Source organism: Pieris rapae, chromosome 15, assembly GCF_905147795.1.
Source record: "Pieris rapae chromosome 15, ilPieRapa1.1, whole genome shotgun sequence".
NCBI lineage: Eukaryota > Metazoa > Arthropoda > Insecta > Lepidoptera > Pieridae > Pieris > Pieris rapae.
The window spans coordinates 2,424,934-2,442,569 of NC_059523.1; the positions used below are offsets into that span (position 1 = coordinate 2,424,934).

General features: G+C 30.3%; 3 protein-coding genes across 6 annotated transcripts in view; 2 read left to right on the top strand and 1 right to left on the bottom strand.

Moving 5' to 3' along the window:
* The first annotated feature begins 26 nt into the window (after positions 1-26).
* LOC111000465 lies at positions 27-3,262 on the top strand. Its single transcript, XM_022269910.2, has 4 exons — positions 27-383; positions 496-620; positions 829-922; positions 2,153-3,262. The coding sequence occupies exons 1-4, from the start codon at positions 173-175 to the stop codon at positions 2,713-2,715; spliced, it is 993 nt and encodes a 330-aa protein (XP_022125602.1). The 5' UTR covers positions 27-172; the 3' UTR covers positions 2,716-3,262.
* Positions 3,263-5,449: 2,187 nt separating this feature from the next.
* On the top strand, positions 5,450-14,083 carry LOC111000463. Of its 3 annotated transcripts, none has more exons than XM_045631243.1 (7): positions 5,450-5,856; positions 8,519-9,215; positions 9,352-9,460; positions 9,682-9,857; positions 11,780-11,892; positions 12,392-12,547; positions 13,112-14,083. In XM_045631243.1, exons 2-7 carry the CDS (start codon positions 8,644-8,646, stop codon positions 13,831-13,833), a joined length of 1,848 nt encoding a protein of 615 aa, XP_045487199.1. In that variant the 5' UTR covers positions 5,450-5,856; positions 8,519-8,643; the 3' UTR covers positions 13,834-14,083. The 3 variants fall into 3 exon arrangements, with proteins under 3 accessions (XP_045487199.1, XP_045487198.1, XP_022125600.2); XM_045631242.1 differs by lacking the exon at positions 5,450-5,856 and having other exon boundaries at positions 7,613-9,215; positions 13,112-13,847; positions 13,891-14,083; XM_022269908.2 differs by lacking the exon at positions 5,450-5,856 and having other exon boundaries at positions 7,614-9,215.
* A 2,268-nt stretch (positions 14,084-16,351) lies between these two features.
* Positions 16,352-17,636, bottom strand: part of LOC111000460 (scavenger receptor class B member 1) — a 65,310-nt gene continuing 64,025 nt past the window's right edge. For both annotated transcript variants that reach the window (XM_022269903.2, XM_022269905.2), the window contains one exon: positions 16,352-17,635. In XM_022269903.2, the coding sequence (XP_022125595.1) occupies positions 17,524-17,635 (112 nt within the window). In that variant the 3' untranslated portion in view covers positions 16,352-17,523. The remainder of the gene's footprint in view (position 17,636) is intronic.

The following is a 17,636-nucleotide window of genomic DNA, read 5'->3' on the forward strand; positions in this document are numbered from 1 at the left end:
ATTTGACATTGGCATCCATGGCATCGATCATGTCGGCAGTTCGTTTACGAGTGTTTATATTGTTTAATTGCTTTCGAAACGACTGATTTATCTTGAATGCAATAATTAGTTGTTTAAAATATTTATTTTTAGATATGTTATCTTGTTATTAGGAAACAGATATACACTTAAAATGCCTTATTACTGCACAGTGCCGCGATGCACTTCTATGGCTGGAAAAGCTAAAAATGTTTCATTTCATCAGTTTCCTAGAGATGAAGAATTAGCCAAATTATGGAATCGAGTACTGAAAAGAGGCAAGCCATATACTAAATACTCAAAAGTCTGCAGCTTGCATTTTAAACCCGAAGATTATACAATTACTAGTGCCCAGAAAAATAGAGGTACCGTGCACGTTGTTATTTATTATTATTTCGCAATTTTTATAACAGGGTCATCACTAAATTTAGATATATTTAATTTAACACTATGTATTCCTATTTTTTTCAATCTTAGGTCAATGGAGGACATTACGAAAAGATGCTATACCATCTCTGAACTTACCATCTGAATCGCCTACTGAAGATTGGCATAGAAAGAACACCAGTGCTTTTCAGTTGCCAACAGCTCTTGATACTAGTGTAAGTTTTACTACTTTTACAAAAATTAACTTGAATGTGTTCATAATTTTAAATTAGATGAATTTTCTTATAATTATAACTTATTGTTTTCAAATTATTTTTTATTAGTAGTTGATATTGATTGAAGATTGGCCTAAACATGTAACTTAAGTAAATATGTTTAAATTATTGTTGGTGTACATAAAGTTGAAATATTCATGTTTTTCAGGTACAACATCAAATGGCCCAAGCAATCTATGTTCAAACAATGCTAGCTATGCAAGCAGCTGGTATAAATGAAACAAACAATGTATTTACCAATGGTATGATGTTTTTAATATACATATAAAAATACAAGTGGCACCACTCAACTATTGGTCTTGGCCTGAGATTTGTGTATCTTTTATTGATGATAATTTTTCATCAAATTTAAATAAAATTTGTCATTCAAAATATCTTCCTTTACCATAAGAACGCACACAAATAAAAGTACATTGGTACACAAATCTCAGGGTTAAGTGATGCACATTGAAGCCACATAGCCCAAATATGCTCTCAATAACTATGTGTAATTGATTTAACCTTTACTCCTTGAAAGATAAAAACTACAGAATTTTGTTGAATAACCTTAGTGGCCATACCTAGTAATATAACGGATACTAGATTTTATAGTTAAATTAATAACTAATACTTTATAGTTATGTTATTACTCGGAACAAATGCAGGCTGCAATTTCCCTGTACTATACTAAAGTTAGTAATTCTTTTTTAGGAAAAGGGATACTTTTCTTTAACAAAATCCCAGAGGCTCATTTATCTCTGCCTTTTATTAAATTTAAGATGTGTTTAAGAAAAACTGTGTAAAAAGGCTTACTATAAAGTTAACAATTACCTAGTTGATAAAACGAAAAAGAGTACAGAGAGTTTTTTACGCCAGTTTTTTCTCTTGGCCTACTTTGGTCTATGTAACTTGTTCAACAAGTTTACATACATATTATATACATTAGATACAGTTTGAATTGTTTTAAGTTTGAAATGTTTAAGTTCTGTGTAAGAGCTCTTGCTGTGATTTTATACCTTTTAGTTAAATTTATAATAATAATAATAATAGCCTTTATTCAGATACATTTTACATTATATATTCTATATACTGTTAACAAATTTACATTTTAATTTAATTCTGGTGCATCTGTGTGCCCTTTTTTGGCAAAGGTCTCTCCAAATCCCGCCATTCCTCTCTGCACTGTGCCACTCTCTTCCATGTACCACCTGCCGTTTCTTTAATGTGGTCAATCCACCTTCTCAGTTGTCTCCCTCTTTTGCGTTTGCTGTACCTTGGGCACAAGTTAAGCAGTTTTTTGCTCCACCTTTCTATACCTCTTGCAATGTGTCCCACCCATTTCCACTTTAGCTTCTTGATTGTTATTGTAACATCTGTTACCTTACTTATTTTCCTTATTGCTGTATTCTTTATTTTGTCTCTTCTCTCTTTAGTAAAATTTAATAAATAATAAATATACAAACATTCTAAATTCAAGACAATCCATTTTATAGTTTCAGAACAGTCGTCACCATCAAATTCTGACACTCAAAATGAAGATGATACTCAAACAACAATGCAACAAGAGAAAAAAAACACAATCCCACCAGAAAAAGTAACTTATGAATGCAATCAATGTTCTAAATGCTTCAAAGACCCGGATGTGTTTATTCTCCATCAAAGAAATCATGTTAAAACAGAAAATAATGCAGAGATGCTGAGAGCAAACCCCATATTGGCTAATTTGCTCAAAACAGACTCTGAAAATAATAAAAATGTTATTAGTATAGAAAATCAAATTATGTCAGCACTAACAGAAAATATGGCAAATTATTTGCATAACTTGTCAACTATTATGACAAACACTGCTTTAGACAATAGTATAGTTAATAGACAATATGGAACCAACCTGATTGAACCTGATAGTTCCAATAGCACCAATAGTGAAGATCTTATTAAAGAAACTATATCTGACACTCAGTATTGTAAAGATGGCAGTGATGAAAACAATTCTAAGTTTATTGTTAAATCAGATGGACCTGATTTTATAAAAGAAACAGGCAGCGGAGAACTGTGATATTTAACAAGACTAAGTAGTTATTGTAAGTTTTTTTCCTTTTTATTTCTTTAAGATTCATTGATTGAAAAGTATGCAATTTGATTAATTTTTAAACGGTTTTTTATTAACTTGATTTACAACATTTTCCTAAAAATGGTTATACAAGATATTACAGAAAATGTAAAAATGCATTTTGTACAGAATCTAAATTTCTATTGGTGCTCAAACTCATATACATAGTTGATATCATATCTATAAAAGTGGTTTATAACTGATATTGAAAAAAAAATGAACAAGATGATTTTGTATTTGATGAAAAACTTTCTTTATAAATTAAAGACTTTGTAGGTTATTTACCCACCTTTCATGCAGACTTTAGGATATAAGTTTCTCTTAATAAAACTAAAAATGTCTCTCTTTAGTATATAATAAATAATCTTAAAAGACTTATGTCCCACCGATTTTTGGCAATTTTTGATTAGAGTTTAGACAAATTGTGTTATGTTACAGGTCAATACAAATTTGTTTCATATTTAACCTTACAATGCCACAAAATGATTTGAACTGAGGCTTATAGTATATTTGTAAAAGTAAAAGTTCAATTATAACCCTTCTTCATAAGAACTATATTAGTCTTGATACACTGCTTTAACTTTACTTACAAAAGACTGATTTAGTTTACATACATAAGAGGATTAGTTTCTAAAATTGCATTTATAATAAGGTGAATAAGAGAATGCTGTTTTTCATTTAAGGAAATGTGTAAATGTTTGTCTAACATTATATTTTTTTCTCTATTATTAAAATATTATCAAGAATTAATATTCTATACACAGGCATCAGATTATATTCTCTCTGGACTTTTATGATAGCTGTGTGTGTTTCAAAGAGAAATAATAATTTAAATATTTAATTTATTGCCAAGTATTATTATATGACAGTACTTTAAAATATAAAACACTTATTCAATATCATATCTTGTATTTTATGCTGTTAAACAGCACAAAATATGAGATATTTTATTATTTTTATTATATACAAATTATTAACTTATAGTTTACCAGCTATTATTAACTTAAAGCTGGTAAACTATAAGTTAATAATTATACTGTAAACAATACAATATTAAATTTGTAGACATCCAAATTACAGTATAAAAATCAGAATAATATTTGTATCATCTGGCATAATAGTATTTGATTAATTGGTAACTTACTTTGATCTTTAATTAGTTACAAAGGATAAGTTTATCAAACTATCTCAATTGTGTACAATTGTAGATTAAATCAATAAGTTGTATTTTTTGGAGAGGCCATATGCATTGATAAAATGCTAGTTATATATGAAGTGCCTTATATATTAGTTTTAAGTTTATGCAGTATTTTAATATGTTGAGAGTATAAGATTATAAATGGGATTGTTATGTTTGGATAGTAATGTATCCAATCTCAAAGTGCTCAATTACATAATAACTTTGGTTGACCTGATTAAATACTTTTTTGTAATATTGCAATTTGAATGTTGTGACTGTGAAAGGTAATCAAAATAAATGTCCTCATATAAGCTAATATACACTTAACAATTTAGAGTTTTCATACCCCTATCTTTAAAAAAAATTGTTATTTTGTTCACATTCAGCATTACTACACCTAAAATGTAGTATGTACTCTAGATATATATTATATTCAGAGATTCAAAATTATGAGAATTGTGACAAGACTAACTTTGCTTTTGCCAACATTGGTATACTAAGTCATATCACTAAACTTCATCAAAGTATGTTCAGTAGATTAAATGTAATGAAAGTAAGTCCCACTCTTACTTGATATAGTCACAATCTCACTTGAACTATTAAATATGTGGTTTTTCAGCTCAGTTTGGCATATATATTTTTAGTGATTTCTGGAATATGAGACTAAACTATTAGTTTTATGAATAATGTATGCTTCACTTTCCTTTAACACCAATTGATTTGAATTTTTAAATTGTTTGAAGATGTTTTTTGATTTTACTGTAAAGGCTTTATGTATATACCTAAAAATGGGTTCTCATATATGGATTTAAAGTAGATATTATATAGTTCTTACTTATTTAAATGTGAAATACAAAATTGTACTTTTTATTTTTTCAATTATGAACTTAAATTCTACGTAAAATTGTTATTATAATTTACTTTTAATAAGAAAATAGTCCATACCCAGCCTAATAAGGATCACTGTCTCTCTCCTAACTCAACCTCCCAAAACGATACAAGATTGATTTGGCACTAAAGGAAAGCGAAGCTAAAATCTATGTCTATTTTGTTGTGTGATCTCTTATACATTATTAAAGTATTTTAATATTATGTTCTTTTTATTACCCCATTTCTTAAGGAACAATGAAACCATTTTGTATTGTAGTGAAGGATAAAAATTATCATTTTATATAGCATTTATTAAATTAATTTAGAAAAGTTATTTATGCCCAACCTAATTAATTATGTATTATGCTTATTTTGCTGTTTAGATATCTCTTTTGTTAAAGTATAGTATATACTTCTATAGACTAGATAGCTTGAAAACGTAGAAATTAACGAATTTGACAGAAGATTATAATGAGTAACACTATAGCAATAGACTAGTATTCCTTTTGTCTACGATTGCATTCGTTCATTAAATCTGTATTTAAATAATACACTATTTTGGTATGTATCCTGACTGTATTTACTTTAGTTTTTAGTATTTACGATTTCTTTGATTAAATTTTAAAGAAATTGTCGTATACTTGTCAATTACTTAATAAAATACACTTGTCACTAAGCTGCCAAAAGAACATTGATAGAAAGGACTTCCCCTGAAATAGGCCAAGGATGAAATTAAATTGCTCTCAATAATAATATAACGTAACATAATATGATATATGTATAGTATACGATATAATGTATCGTAAGAGTATTATGCCAAGATTAGCTTTAACTATAGATGTGGGTTTATTATTATACAATATGAAATAACATGTTAAAATTGTATTTGTCCGACCTTACTTCTAGGAACACTAGGTAGTCTTTAGTCTATTAAATATAATTCCTATGTGACGCAGATTTATCAACGTAAAGATAAAATTTTATTAGTAGTGAATAAAATGTGATATATACGTATTTTATGTGATCGGATAATATAGGTATGGTTTTATAATGTCTTTTAAAGTCATATGTGATCAAAAATTAATAATTTAATTTCTCTTATTTGTTTTAATAAAGTATTCCTATTTCCTAAATAATCTAATCATTAAACAATATTCAAATAATTATATTATACACAAAAGCCAAAACGGAATACACATTCAAACAGAAATATAAAGCACAGTTTTACAAAAAACAAATTCATACTAAATTCTAAATTATACGTTCTAAGATTGATTGATTGATAGATTATAATATATATTTAATATGAAGGAACAAAGACAGCCAGTATTAGTAAAACATACCAGAGTTTTTTAAAGAATTTTTAGTCACATTAAATGTATCGATTTGCTGGTAATTTATGTTGTATTGTAAGTATACATAACCGAGTTTCGTAAATAGTTGGTCTTAGATCAAGGAATTTGGAATAATTGGGCTTGCCTTGTATTGTGTGATGAAGGGGTCGTAAGTAGCAAAAGCGACATTAAGTCAGGGCAGTTAATTAAACCATTGTAAATACCATGTAAAAATATTAGGTCGTAGCTGCAGGCTTATCTGATGTTAAGTGCACTCACTGCAGAAGGCTTTTGAGATTTAGTATGCGGGCATCTTTTATTGATGGTAAAAATATTGCCTAATTAAAATTATTAGCCGCTTTGTACCTTCTGTAATTTGACTCTTTACAGCTTCAATCCTAGTTCATGATATAACCTTTAGGTACCTACACCATCTGGACATGTTTATGTGCAACTAATGCCGCACGCAAAAAATAAATTAGACCGCCTATATTTATTTTTATTTTATAGGAGTAGTTCAGTTTTTTTTACGTGCAACACTAGAAGAGTCTTGGCACTATTTATTTTCCAAAAATACATTTGTAACAAACTTACTAAAGTTTCCAATCCAAGTAAACGGTTTTTATCACACATACTGTGGTACAGGTACCTAGTCTGTATTTAAATGTAAAATCTGTCTGCTGGGGTTTATACAAATATATCACCAGTTTATGCTATGGTGTTTTCCAAGCAACCAACGTATCCTTAAGCTAGCTAGCCTTGAAATAAAAAAGAAATAGAAAATAATGCCTATTTACGATATTACCTTATTCTAGTAGCCAAGTACAATCAATTGGTGAAAGTTTTTACTAACTAGAAGAACGGAGAACCACGGGGAGGAGGGAATTTTAAATGTTAGCTGCATTCGTCCCGCAGAAACGTAGCCTAGACTTGCCAGGATTTTCTCAGCGGCTTATCAGTCCTACCAGGCCAAGTTCTACTGACGTCAGCCGTTGACTTGAGAGCAGCACTTTTTCTTTTTTGGGTGTGAGAAGTTTGTGAATCGTACTGCGGTTAAATTATAATTTAATTCTTCAAACAATGGGCAGTACCTAATAATTATTAGGTACTACACATTACTTGTGCCCAGTTATTCAAAACAAAAATGATATAATTTTTGTAAATTAATGCCTGTATGTTCGTTTGGCTGAAAATTTGTGTGGCTAAAAATTAATTAAGTACTTAAAGCAAACTTCGAAGAATATTCAGTATCAATATATTGCTTCAGAAAAACTACATATTTATGAAGAATTAATTACATAGTATGTAATGTAACTCACATATTGTACTTAGTGGAACATTGTAATGTTTATATTAATATCTGAATATAATATTAAGAATTATATAAGAATATTATCATTACAGCAAACAACTATAGTACTATGCATATGTATATAAATAAGCAGTCTGTGGACATTTTGGCAGAAAGAGTTACGTCTGCACTCTATTACAGTGATGCCACCTTGGGGATTTCCCCCACAAATTTATGGTGAATCAAGATATCTTAGGGTTTTTTTAGAAGGTACATTTATTTAGAGCATACTTTGTGAAATAACGGTTTTGTCTTGAATTACTTTTGATTCTATACAATTTATATTAGGCCTAGAACCCAACCAAGTAAAGAAACCAAATATATACACCAAGCGTGTTAATAACTGAAATATGAAAAAGCTATAATATTTCAATATTAAAATGTATACTACTTAAATGTTTTTTATGCATATTTAAAGTTACTTCTCAGACACAAAGTTGATGACACCTAAAACTTTAGGGTTTTTAAACAGATATTGACAAGTAATTGAAGTTAGTTTTAGGGGGATTATTTTGTAGGAGTTGGCATCGCTGCTCTGTGGCCGTCTTAATATTGTAGCTAGGGGAAAAACCTGTGTATATATATATATTTTTAAAACATTGTCTAAGTTACAGTAAATGTAACATTGTATTTGTATTTGTAGTTTGGTTAGTTTATCAATGAATAGGAAAGAAATAATAGTGCAAAAGTTTCAAATTTATATTTAATTATGCATTTTATTAAATAAAGGCTAGAAAAAGGATCAATCAATCGATCATTGACTTATATAAAATATCAAAATGTCTCAGGAAGTTAAATCAGAAATGAAACCAATTAGGATATTGAAGAGTAAATTAAATAGAATTCCTAACAATATGACCTTAAAACTTTTACTTACTAAAGATACAGAGCGAGAAGATACGTTGTTTAAGGCAAAGCAAAGTGACCCTATTTATCAGAAATTTCCTAACTTAATAATCATTAATAAGTTAAACCTGGTAAGTAACACTAATCGTACGACTGCGAAATTTTCAGAAGGCCACACGACAGTCGAACTATCTTCTGATAGTATAACTGAACTACTTGGCCAACAAAACTATGACCTCATTTTAAATGTTATTAGCAGTGTTTTTAATGTAGCCGCAAAAGTTGAAGCTATAATGGCGCTTTTAAAAAAGGGACCTATGAAAAAAGTCGATAAATGTGATGGAAACAAAACTATTGATAGATTTAGTCAAACGGATGAATCATGTATAGTAAAGGTGAAGCAATTACCAAGAAGACGATTGCAAAGGTGCAAGGCTTATGCAGTTCTTGATAGTCTTGTACCACCTGAGACTGTTGAGAAACCACCACCAAAAAGTAAACCATTGGAAACAGTACAAAATATAAATCTTATTGACACCAAGGATTTTTTGAATGAAGACAGCAATATGTCTGATATATCTTATGATAATATTTCTTTGAAAAGTTGGCAAGTTCCCAACTCAGTGTTAAATGTCCAGCCATACTTTGATTGCATAGAAAAATGTACACAAGAACCTTCATCATTTATGTTAAAATTAATTGATGGTAGTATTGTAACATTAAAAACAAAACCAGTCGACTTGTTTCATATAGCAACACCCGAAAATTTAAAAGATTTAACAGGAGACGAACAAAAGCGGTTACGATTACATCAGGCATACTTACATTGGAAATATTGTTTGGAGGTTGACGAAGATGACAATTTGTAAGTATTTTTTCATAACTGTATGACCTTTAAAGAAAATTTTTTGGTTGTTATTGATGACAACAACTGTACTATATCAGTTATATTAGCTCCAACTATTTAACAGATATGTTAAAAGAAAAGTATTTAATTTCAGACCACTACACATAGCTGTGCTAGAGGATGAACCAGATTTATTATATAGACATTGCATTATGTTGAAAACACGGCAGGAATCTGTGGACATACCTGGTGAAAAAGGTTTGGTTAGTATTGCACTTTATAATGTAAATTTTTAATTCATCATAAATAAGCAAAACGTTTATAAGCAATTAATTATGTGGTGTAAGCTTATATTTTGTTTAGATATTCATGACAATATCCTAATATTCAGTGTAAATAAAACATTTAACACATTGCCCATACACATTACTTAATAACCAGTTAAACCTCTAGGAAGTCGGTCAAAATGTCTGTATTTTTACAGTCAGCCCTACAGCTGTCGGTGCATACAAACTCTCCTCAGTGCATGAAAATATTACTTTCATTTGGAGCTAAAATAACCCAGATTGACTCTGAATGCCAGTCCTTACTGCACACAGCTGCTGAAACAAGTGCGGAGTGTGTTCGAACTATTTTGCAGCATTGTCGTAAACATCCAAGGTATAACATAATCAGTTTCTATATTTGTTAAATTTTGTAACAATAATATTATATTAGACTTGAATATAAATTCACTTATCTTCTTTTTCAATATATTACCAAATATAATAATAAAAATAATCTTGTGTTGCCGCGTGTTTTTGCCGCACTTACCTGCTATTAGTTGTTACCAGTGTTCACAACCTGAAGCCAGGCAACTATCGTACCAGGGCCGAAAAATTATCGTACAAGTCAGGAAAATGGATAAAATACTTTATAAAATCATATAAAACGTGACAATAATATGTTGGAAATGATATAAATATAGTATATGTAGTTTAAATCTTGTAAACTTGTGTTTTTTAAATTGAAAAAAATAATAATTCAAATTAAATGTTCCACGTATGGCAAGACCTGAGCTGGGAGTGGATGAGGGCACGTCTTCGAGTGTGATGAACGTGCCAACATTTCGAATTCAATAACAGTAACAACCAATGAAAGGATTGCGCCATGAGGCAACGGCATGTAATCCTAGTAAAACAATGAGCCAATAAATGGTACTAACACAAAAGAACTGTAATTATTATTGGACTATCTGTGTAATAATCAAACTTTTCATGAGCACGTAAATTATCGTACAATCTGCGTACGATAGCCGCGTACCATCGTACATCGTACGTAGCTATGAAATTATCGTACATGTGCGATAATAAATTATCGTACGATTGTGAACACTGGTTGTTACTTGTCATTTTAAAACTGCCAAATATGCCGCCATGATTGTTCGTAATGGCCGAAATTCGATTTTTGGGTATTCAAAATTTTTTTTGTTGGTCAACATTCGTTATTGCATCTTACAAGATAAGCTATTGTGTAATTTTCTTTGATTTAATATTATTTATTTAATTTTTACTTCGAGTAAAGTCAGGGTGGAAAAATCTGAAATTAATTTTAAATATTAAACAGTTCAAATTGTTTTAAACACTAAATATTTACAAAAAAGCCCTTATTTGCTTTACATTTTTTTAGATTGTGAAATTTGACATGTATCCTTACATAATTTTTAAATTGTTAACATATTGACCTGCCTGGAATATTTTAAAAGGCGTGTAACTACGAGTAGGGGTAACAAATTAACAGTGAATAACATTCTTTCGACAGCCGACACTAGGAATTTTCCCTCGCGGGACTATACCGCGGCGGGGAATTACCTTACCTTTAATTACTATGAATTGTATTCTTCGAATACCGGAAACTATATTTATTATTACTTAATTCTATGGTTTATAGCAGATAAAAACTAAACGTAACTTCTGTTATTTATTTATTGAAATTGACTCATTAGCCATTCTTATTGAATCATCGTTGGACGTAGACCCAATTTTCTCCAATTGACCGGAATTGAGTCTTTGGAGGCATGCTCTGTGATGTTGTCGGAGCCCGCCAGTCGGTCTTTTCTGCTGCTGATGTTGCAAGTAGCCTTCGGGTCCATTGGTTTATCCTTACGCGTAATAGTATATAGGCCATACTACCACCACCTTAGTGACTACTTAATTTACATTACGAATTCGGTCGTGAAGAGAGATTCCCGGCAATGCTCTCTCTATGGTTCTCTTAACAAATTATTTATTTGAATGAATCATTTAAAAAAATGCTTAAAACTAAACACGTTTTTGAAAACTTAAATTGTTATGTTTCGAAAGATTAACTAAATTTAACTATTAGGTGAACTTGATATTCCTAAATAATAATTTATTTTCATATAATATCCATTTATTCGCATTGAAAAGTAGTTTTGAAGATTTTTCTTATTAATTTAATCTGTTTTAACTTGTTACACTGTTTTAATTCAAACTGTTTCAAACATGTGATCAAATATGTTTAAAATACCTTGTTTTAATCATGTCAACCCTGAGAAATCTTTAAAAATTCTTCTGTTGCAGGAAAATTTTATCTGAAGAGGAAGGCCTGTGGACTCCCGAATTGGAGTTTCAGAGCGATGAAGAAATATCAACGTATTTGATTAATCACTTTTGCACTATGTTTGATGACCAAGGTTCGTAATAATCTAGCTTAAACCTAGAATACTCTTGCCTGTGATTAAATAAGTTTCTTTGGCCATTTCTAATTTATAGGCAAATAGCTGATTAGCCTTCAGCCAGATGTTTTTCGGCATCGTATTACAAAAAGAAAAAACAACGTCTATGGAAAACGTTGAGAAATTTGTTACCGCGGCTAATGATTCTGTATAAATATTTGCTCAGTTATTTACCTAACGTTAATAATCATAAAAATAAGTTAATAATTGATTAATTATTATTTTTAATTATATGCATTTGTCGCGCACCTTATTCTGCTATTGTCAATTGAAACGAATCAGTCGTTTTAAATGTAATAATTTCAAAAATAGTAAAAATAATTCCATGGAAATATTTATGCCTGTGTTTCATTTACTTAATAATATGTGCAAAACTATTCCAATAAATTTGTATCGTTTGGAATAATATCTAGGTCCACCGATGTACCATATTGCTACATTCTTTATTTTTCTGTAGGTTTGACGCCACTAATGTTAGCGAGTGCAAAAGGCTTAGACTTGATAGTAAATGAATTGCTCCAAGCTGCGCCTGAAACAGTTAACATAAAATCACCATCAAGTGGCAACACTGCCCTGTATATTGCAACGTCTACTGCTTCTTCGCATCCTGAGCGTAAGTTATTTTTAAGTAAAAAATCGGTTGTCTGTAAAGTCGGGTGACTGACGACGATAGTTGAACGTGACAACGTCATAAGAAAATACTGATGGAATGGTTGTATTTAAAAAAAATATTTGATAGATATTTTGTATGTATATAGAGAAGGAGGTAAATGGAAATCACAATTCAATTGATCAATTTGTACACAATATTTGTATAAATAGAATTACATAATTATGTCAATTTTTTAACAAACAAATGCTGCCGAACGCGGAGGCCGATTGTGCCTCCTTGTCGCTCGATCCGCGCTCTCGCTTGCACTTCAAGCCTTAAATGGAACGCCTCAGAGCGAGGCAACGCCGCATGCGTCATGATTTTTCGTGCGTACAGCCGGCTCCATAGAATTAATTATAAGACGATAAAATATTAATTTTGATATACCGTCAGTATATCAAAATTAATATTTTTTTACGTGTAATATACAATGTTTAATTGTTATAATTGACAATTAACATCTTAAGTGAAGTAAGTTGTTATTTTTAAAACCTACGTTTTTATGAATGAGTTTTTTATTTGCAGTTGCTGGCAACACAGGCAAGTTATCGTTAAATTATTCAAAGACGATAGCAACATTGTGCAAATACGGCGCCGAGCCGAACATTCCAAATGATTCGGGCAACACTGTTACCATGCTTTTAAGTGATTTTAAATCTAATGAAATCGCACAGATATTAGCTAACAAAGTTTGTGATGGGACACAGAAATTCGACTCCTTCATGCTTGTCAGAGATGAAGGTGACATAAAATTAGAACCTGTTAAAATGACTAAACAACGTGAAACAAATGAACGCAAAAAGCAAAACGATACTGCTGTAACATATGAAGATATGCTAAACGATTCAGAAATTGAATCAAACATAGAAGTTAATAAAGAAACATTGATCTTTGAAAAGGCGGTACCCTCATCTAGCTTTGTTATCGAACAAATACAAACGGTACAAAAATCTGAGCCACTATTATTAAATCTAAATAATTTATCGCTTAACCTAAACATGGCGACAGTATCTAATCCTAGAACGTATAAGATCGTTAGACCAAAAGTGAAGACAGATTTAAGTGTGACAAAATGTGAAACAATCAAAAAATATACAAAAAATTCGAAAGTACCGCAAAATGTAATGAAAAAAGGGAAACCGGAAGTGTGTCATCGAACACCGAACACGAAACTTGTCGTTAAAGTGGAAAGTTTTAATACGAGAAAAAGAAAACTTTCTATAGAAAACACAAAATTGAATGATTAATCCTCGCAACTGAACATGGACTAAAGATGGTGTTGACATGATTACTGTTATTTGAATAATGAATTCAATGTAGAATAGCGTAGAAGACTTAATGGTGTAGACCAGAGACCCAAAAGGGTAACAATTTGATAGTTAAAGGGGGCTATTTAAATGAAAATTAAAATCTCCTTATTGTTTCGTGAAATTTCCAAGTAATTTCTTCCTTAAACCTATAATTTAAGTCTCTATTTTTAGATATTATTTATTTAATATTTTAATTGGGGGGGGGGGGGGGGGGGTCATAAGAATTTAAAAGAAAGGCTAGGGAAACACGTAACACCTTTTTGTGTCATGGCATTCTAAAACTCTTATGCATACATTTTTAAATATAAATAAAATAAAATTTTCAAAACGTAGAAAAACTGAAATTCAAAGTAAATAATTTAATAAATTTTTGAAAAGCCCTCTTAACGCACAAATATCCCCGCTGTGAGGCGTCGGACAAAAAAATTTAAATATTGCATTCCTTTACTTAAATAAACATAATTGCTGAGAGAGTTGAGATTTTACGTAAATAAAGGTTGTACGTACGCCTTCGAGCTAACAAACGCCCACTGTCTCCTCTCATTATAATTTAAATAAATTATTTTTATCATTACTTATGTATATACGTATTATACATCTTTCTTGAATATGCATGGAATTTTTGTAGTGTGTAAATTTGTGTAAGTTTAAAAAGCAAACATTGATTTCAGTTAATTAAATTAAATAGTCTGACGTAGTGTGTATACTTAAAATGTGTAAAAATAGTGAAATGCCAGAATTCAATTACATTTTAGAATTCTATTTTCAAAATTCAGTAAAGTAGGAACCGAAACAGTAATCTTTTAAACTTTTCCATAGAATCGGAATCTGCGATCACGTTTTGACAGCCAAGTTTGATACTTTCCGACTTGAATCTCCACTTTAAATACCGCAACTGAAATTATTTATTTATTTCAAACATACACACATTATGTTTACAGCCTATACCAATACGACAATGTGGAGAAACATTTAATAAAAATATAATAATGTACATAAAAATTTGATACATAATTTACACAATACCGCTACTGTGAATTCACTTTCACATTATATACCTATCTTATACCTATTTACCTAATTACCTACTTAATTAATATGGGATCTGCTACTATTACTATACCATACTGTAGTCTGCGGAACGCGGAGCCAACTATCAGTCTATTAAGTTTAATAGCCGAGACTTAGCGCGCCCTAAGACTCCTGTATGTCAAACTAATATATTTTTAAGACACATTTCATGTTGTAAATTTAAGTAGTGTCGTTGGATAAAGATCTAATGTCATTACAATTTAAAAGGCAAAGAAAACTAATATTTCATGCTAACAAACTAGAATGAAATACGTAATTTATTTCATTTCATACAAATGAACTTAAATAAATTACCTGTGATTCTATAATGAAGTTATATTTTTTATTAATTTTATATTACGTTTAAGTAGTGGTACTTTGTGTTTCCTGTTATTGAAAACTTTTTCAAACTATTAAAAGTAATGTCATATATTCAAAATGATTCAAATGAAGCTTATACATACTATGTTTATGAAAATTTATAAAACTTACCTGTCATAGAACACATTATGCTGTGCTTAGTTTTGCCTTTTTTGTGGATCAAATACATGGGCCAGAGAACCCACTTGAAGTTGCATTATCTTACGGATTCGTGTGAACATTAAAGTGAGGTCTTTTATATATATATATATATATATATATATATATATATATATATAATGATGTTTCGATTTTCTTAAGTTACGCTTAGTAATAAAATTTCACTTCAGAATGTCTTCTGACGTAAGCTTTCTCTAGTAGTTTCCCATGACTTCCCATTGGGGGTCGCCAGTTAATGTCTTTCCATCTCTGGTGGATTGACGTCTACCTCGAGAAACCTCAACGGTCTCGAGAGCGCGAGACCTTATGGCTCCACTATGCTTGACGATCATGGATCATGAGATATTAATGAAATTACTTAGCTTACTGATTAATAAGAACCTTATTAATTAGGGCCTGTTTCAGAATGTATGGATAAAGTGCCAAATAGCTATGCAACACATAAATTATTCGAAAGATAAAAGTTCCAAATAAGATACTTCGCGTTTCTTGATGAATAGCGCTACCTGACAGTCGTGAAACGCAAAAATACTGTTTTATCTTAGCAATAAGTAATAAATAGCTTATTTGTTATTTATCCCGACATTGTGAAAAAGACCCTATGTTTCAAAAATGTTTACTGTGAATTGGCGTGATTTAAATTATTATATTTTTGGATTGTTATTCATTGTAGGCATGACTTGTATATGTAGATATTTTTACATCACTTGTAATTGTTTTAATTAGTTTTCTTATATATAATTGCCAAATTGGCCAATAGGTTTTGACATTTAACATAGTATAATTTTTACTTGCCTGTAAATATTTTTCGATTAGATTATTTCTAAGTTAAAATAAAAAAAAGTTTTATAAATCTTACACCTTTATTTATTTACACAAATCACAATTTTAAACGTTCACATATACAGCGAAATAACTAATTAAGTCCCGAAATTTGAGCAAAATCGTTGGTAAAATTGAATGGGAACACTGGTGAAACTTTGAGAACATGGACGGAACTGTCAGTCTTTAGTGTGTAGTTGTGTTCGTTGTGATTATATTTTTCACAATGCTTCCATTCAACATACATTTACTTAAAATTCACATTAGAGTAACAATTTGTAAGTTTTCAAATCATTAAACAACTTAATACTAGAGTTGGAGCGCGTTTAAGAATAGACACAAAATGGTTTGAATAATAAAATATGTCCACCAACGCCTCAACATTGTGCGTTTAAAATGTTTATATTGAAATAATTTCGAAAATTCAAAGAAAGAACAAATAGATATCGGTAATTCGGTCAAAATTCAATTAAATAGCACATACAATTGTGATGTCATATATAATTATTAAAACTAAATATACTTAATACCGTACCGACAGACACTAAAAAAGTATAATGGTAAAATAGTATACCTAAAAGGACGGATCCGAAGACTAGCAACTAACGGTAATTATTCATAAAATTTCCTTTAATCATGGTTAAAATCATAAAATGGCAACCCACGCCCGAGAGATTATTTACACCTATGAGTTGAAATTTCTAAAATATTTGTTCAAATAACACCAATGGATGATAATTATCACATATCGTCCTAAAGTAATAGAACCTAAGAATAATTCGAAAATAAAATATGCCTTCTTTACATGTTATTAAGGTATTCGATATTAAAAAGTACATGAGAATACGTTTAAAATTAACGATTATTATAATTATTTGTGGCTATTGCGATAAACCTACATATTTCGAAACTATCTTGAAATTTATAAGCAATATCTAATCTCGTTTCATCGACGTTTTTGCACCTGGCAATACTAAATCAAGACAGTTTAAAAATTAATTCACCACAGCACCGAGAGAGACTATTTTTAGGATGACTTATTTCAATGCCTGAAACCCGCTATGCTGGCGAAAAATGGCCGAAAACATACTGTTAACAAATTAATATGTATGTCATGTCATTGTTGAATTAATTTGACATTTGACAGATCCTCCCCCGGTGACAAGATGGCGCATCTATCCTACCGTTTGTCTATTATCTCCTATTAAGTTCGTATCCATTTTGTTCTTTACTTGGCGTTTTGGCGGGAGGTGGTTTTGCTACCGCGTGCCCTTCTAGCCTTAGCGTGCTTTGACGATGTGATGATC

Bases quoted from the DNA above. Each gene is read 5' to 3' on its own strand.
- LOC111000465 (XM_022269910.2), top strand. From the start codon at position 173: ATGCCTTATTACTGCACAGTGCCGCGATGCACTTCTATGGCTGGAAAA. The intron at 384-495 runs GTACCGTGCACG...TTTCAATCTTAG, and splicing joins TAGTGCCCAGAAAAATAGAG to GTCAATGGAGGACATTACGA. The intron at 621-828 runs GTAAGTTTTACT...CATGTTTTTCAG, and splicing joins CAACAGCTCTTGATACTAGT to GTACAACATCAAATGGCCCA.
- LOC111000463 (XM_045631242.1), top strand. From the start codon at position 8,284: ATGTCTCAGGAAGTTAAATCAGAAATGAAACCAATTAGGATATTGAAG. The intron at 9,216-9,351 runs GTAAGTATTTTT...ATTTAATTTCAG, and splicing joins GTTGACGAAGATGACAATTT to ACCACTACACATAGCTGTGC. The intron at 12,548-13,111 runs GTAAGTTATTTT...TTTTATTTGCAG, and splicing joins TGCTTCTTCGCATCCTGAGC to TTGCTGGCAACACAGGCAAG.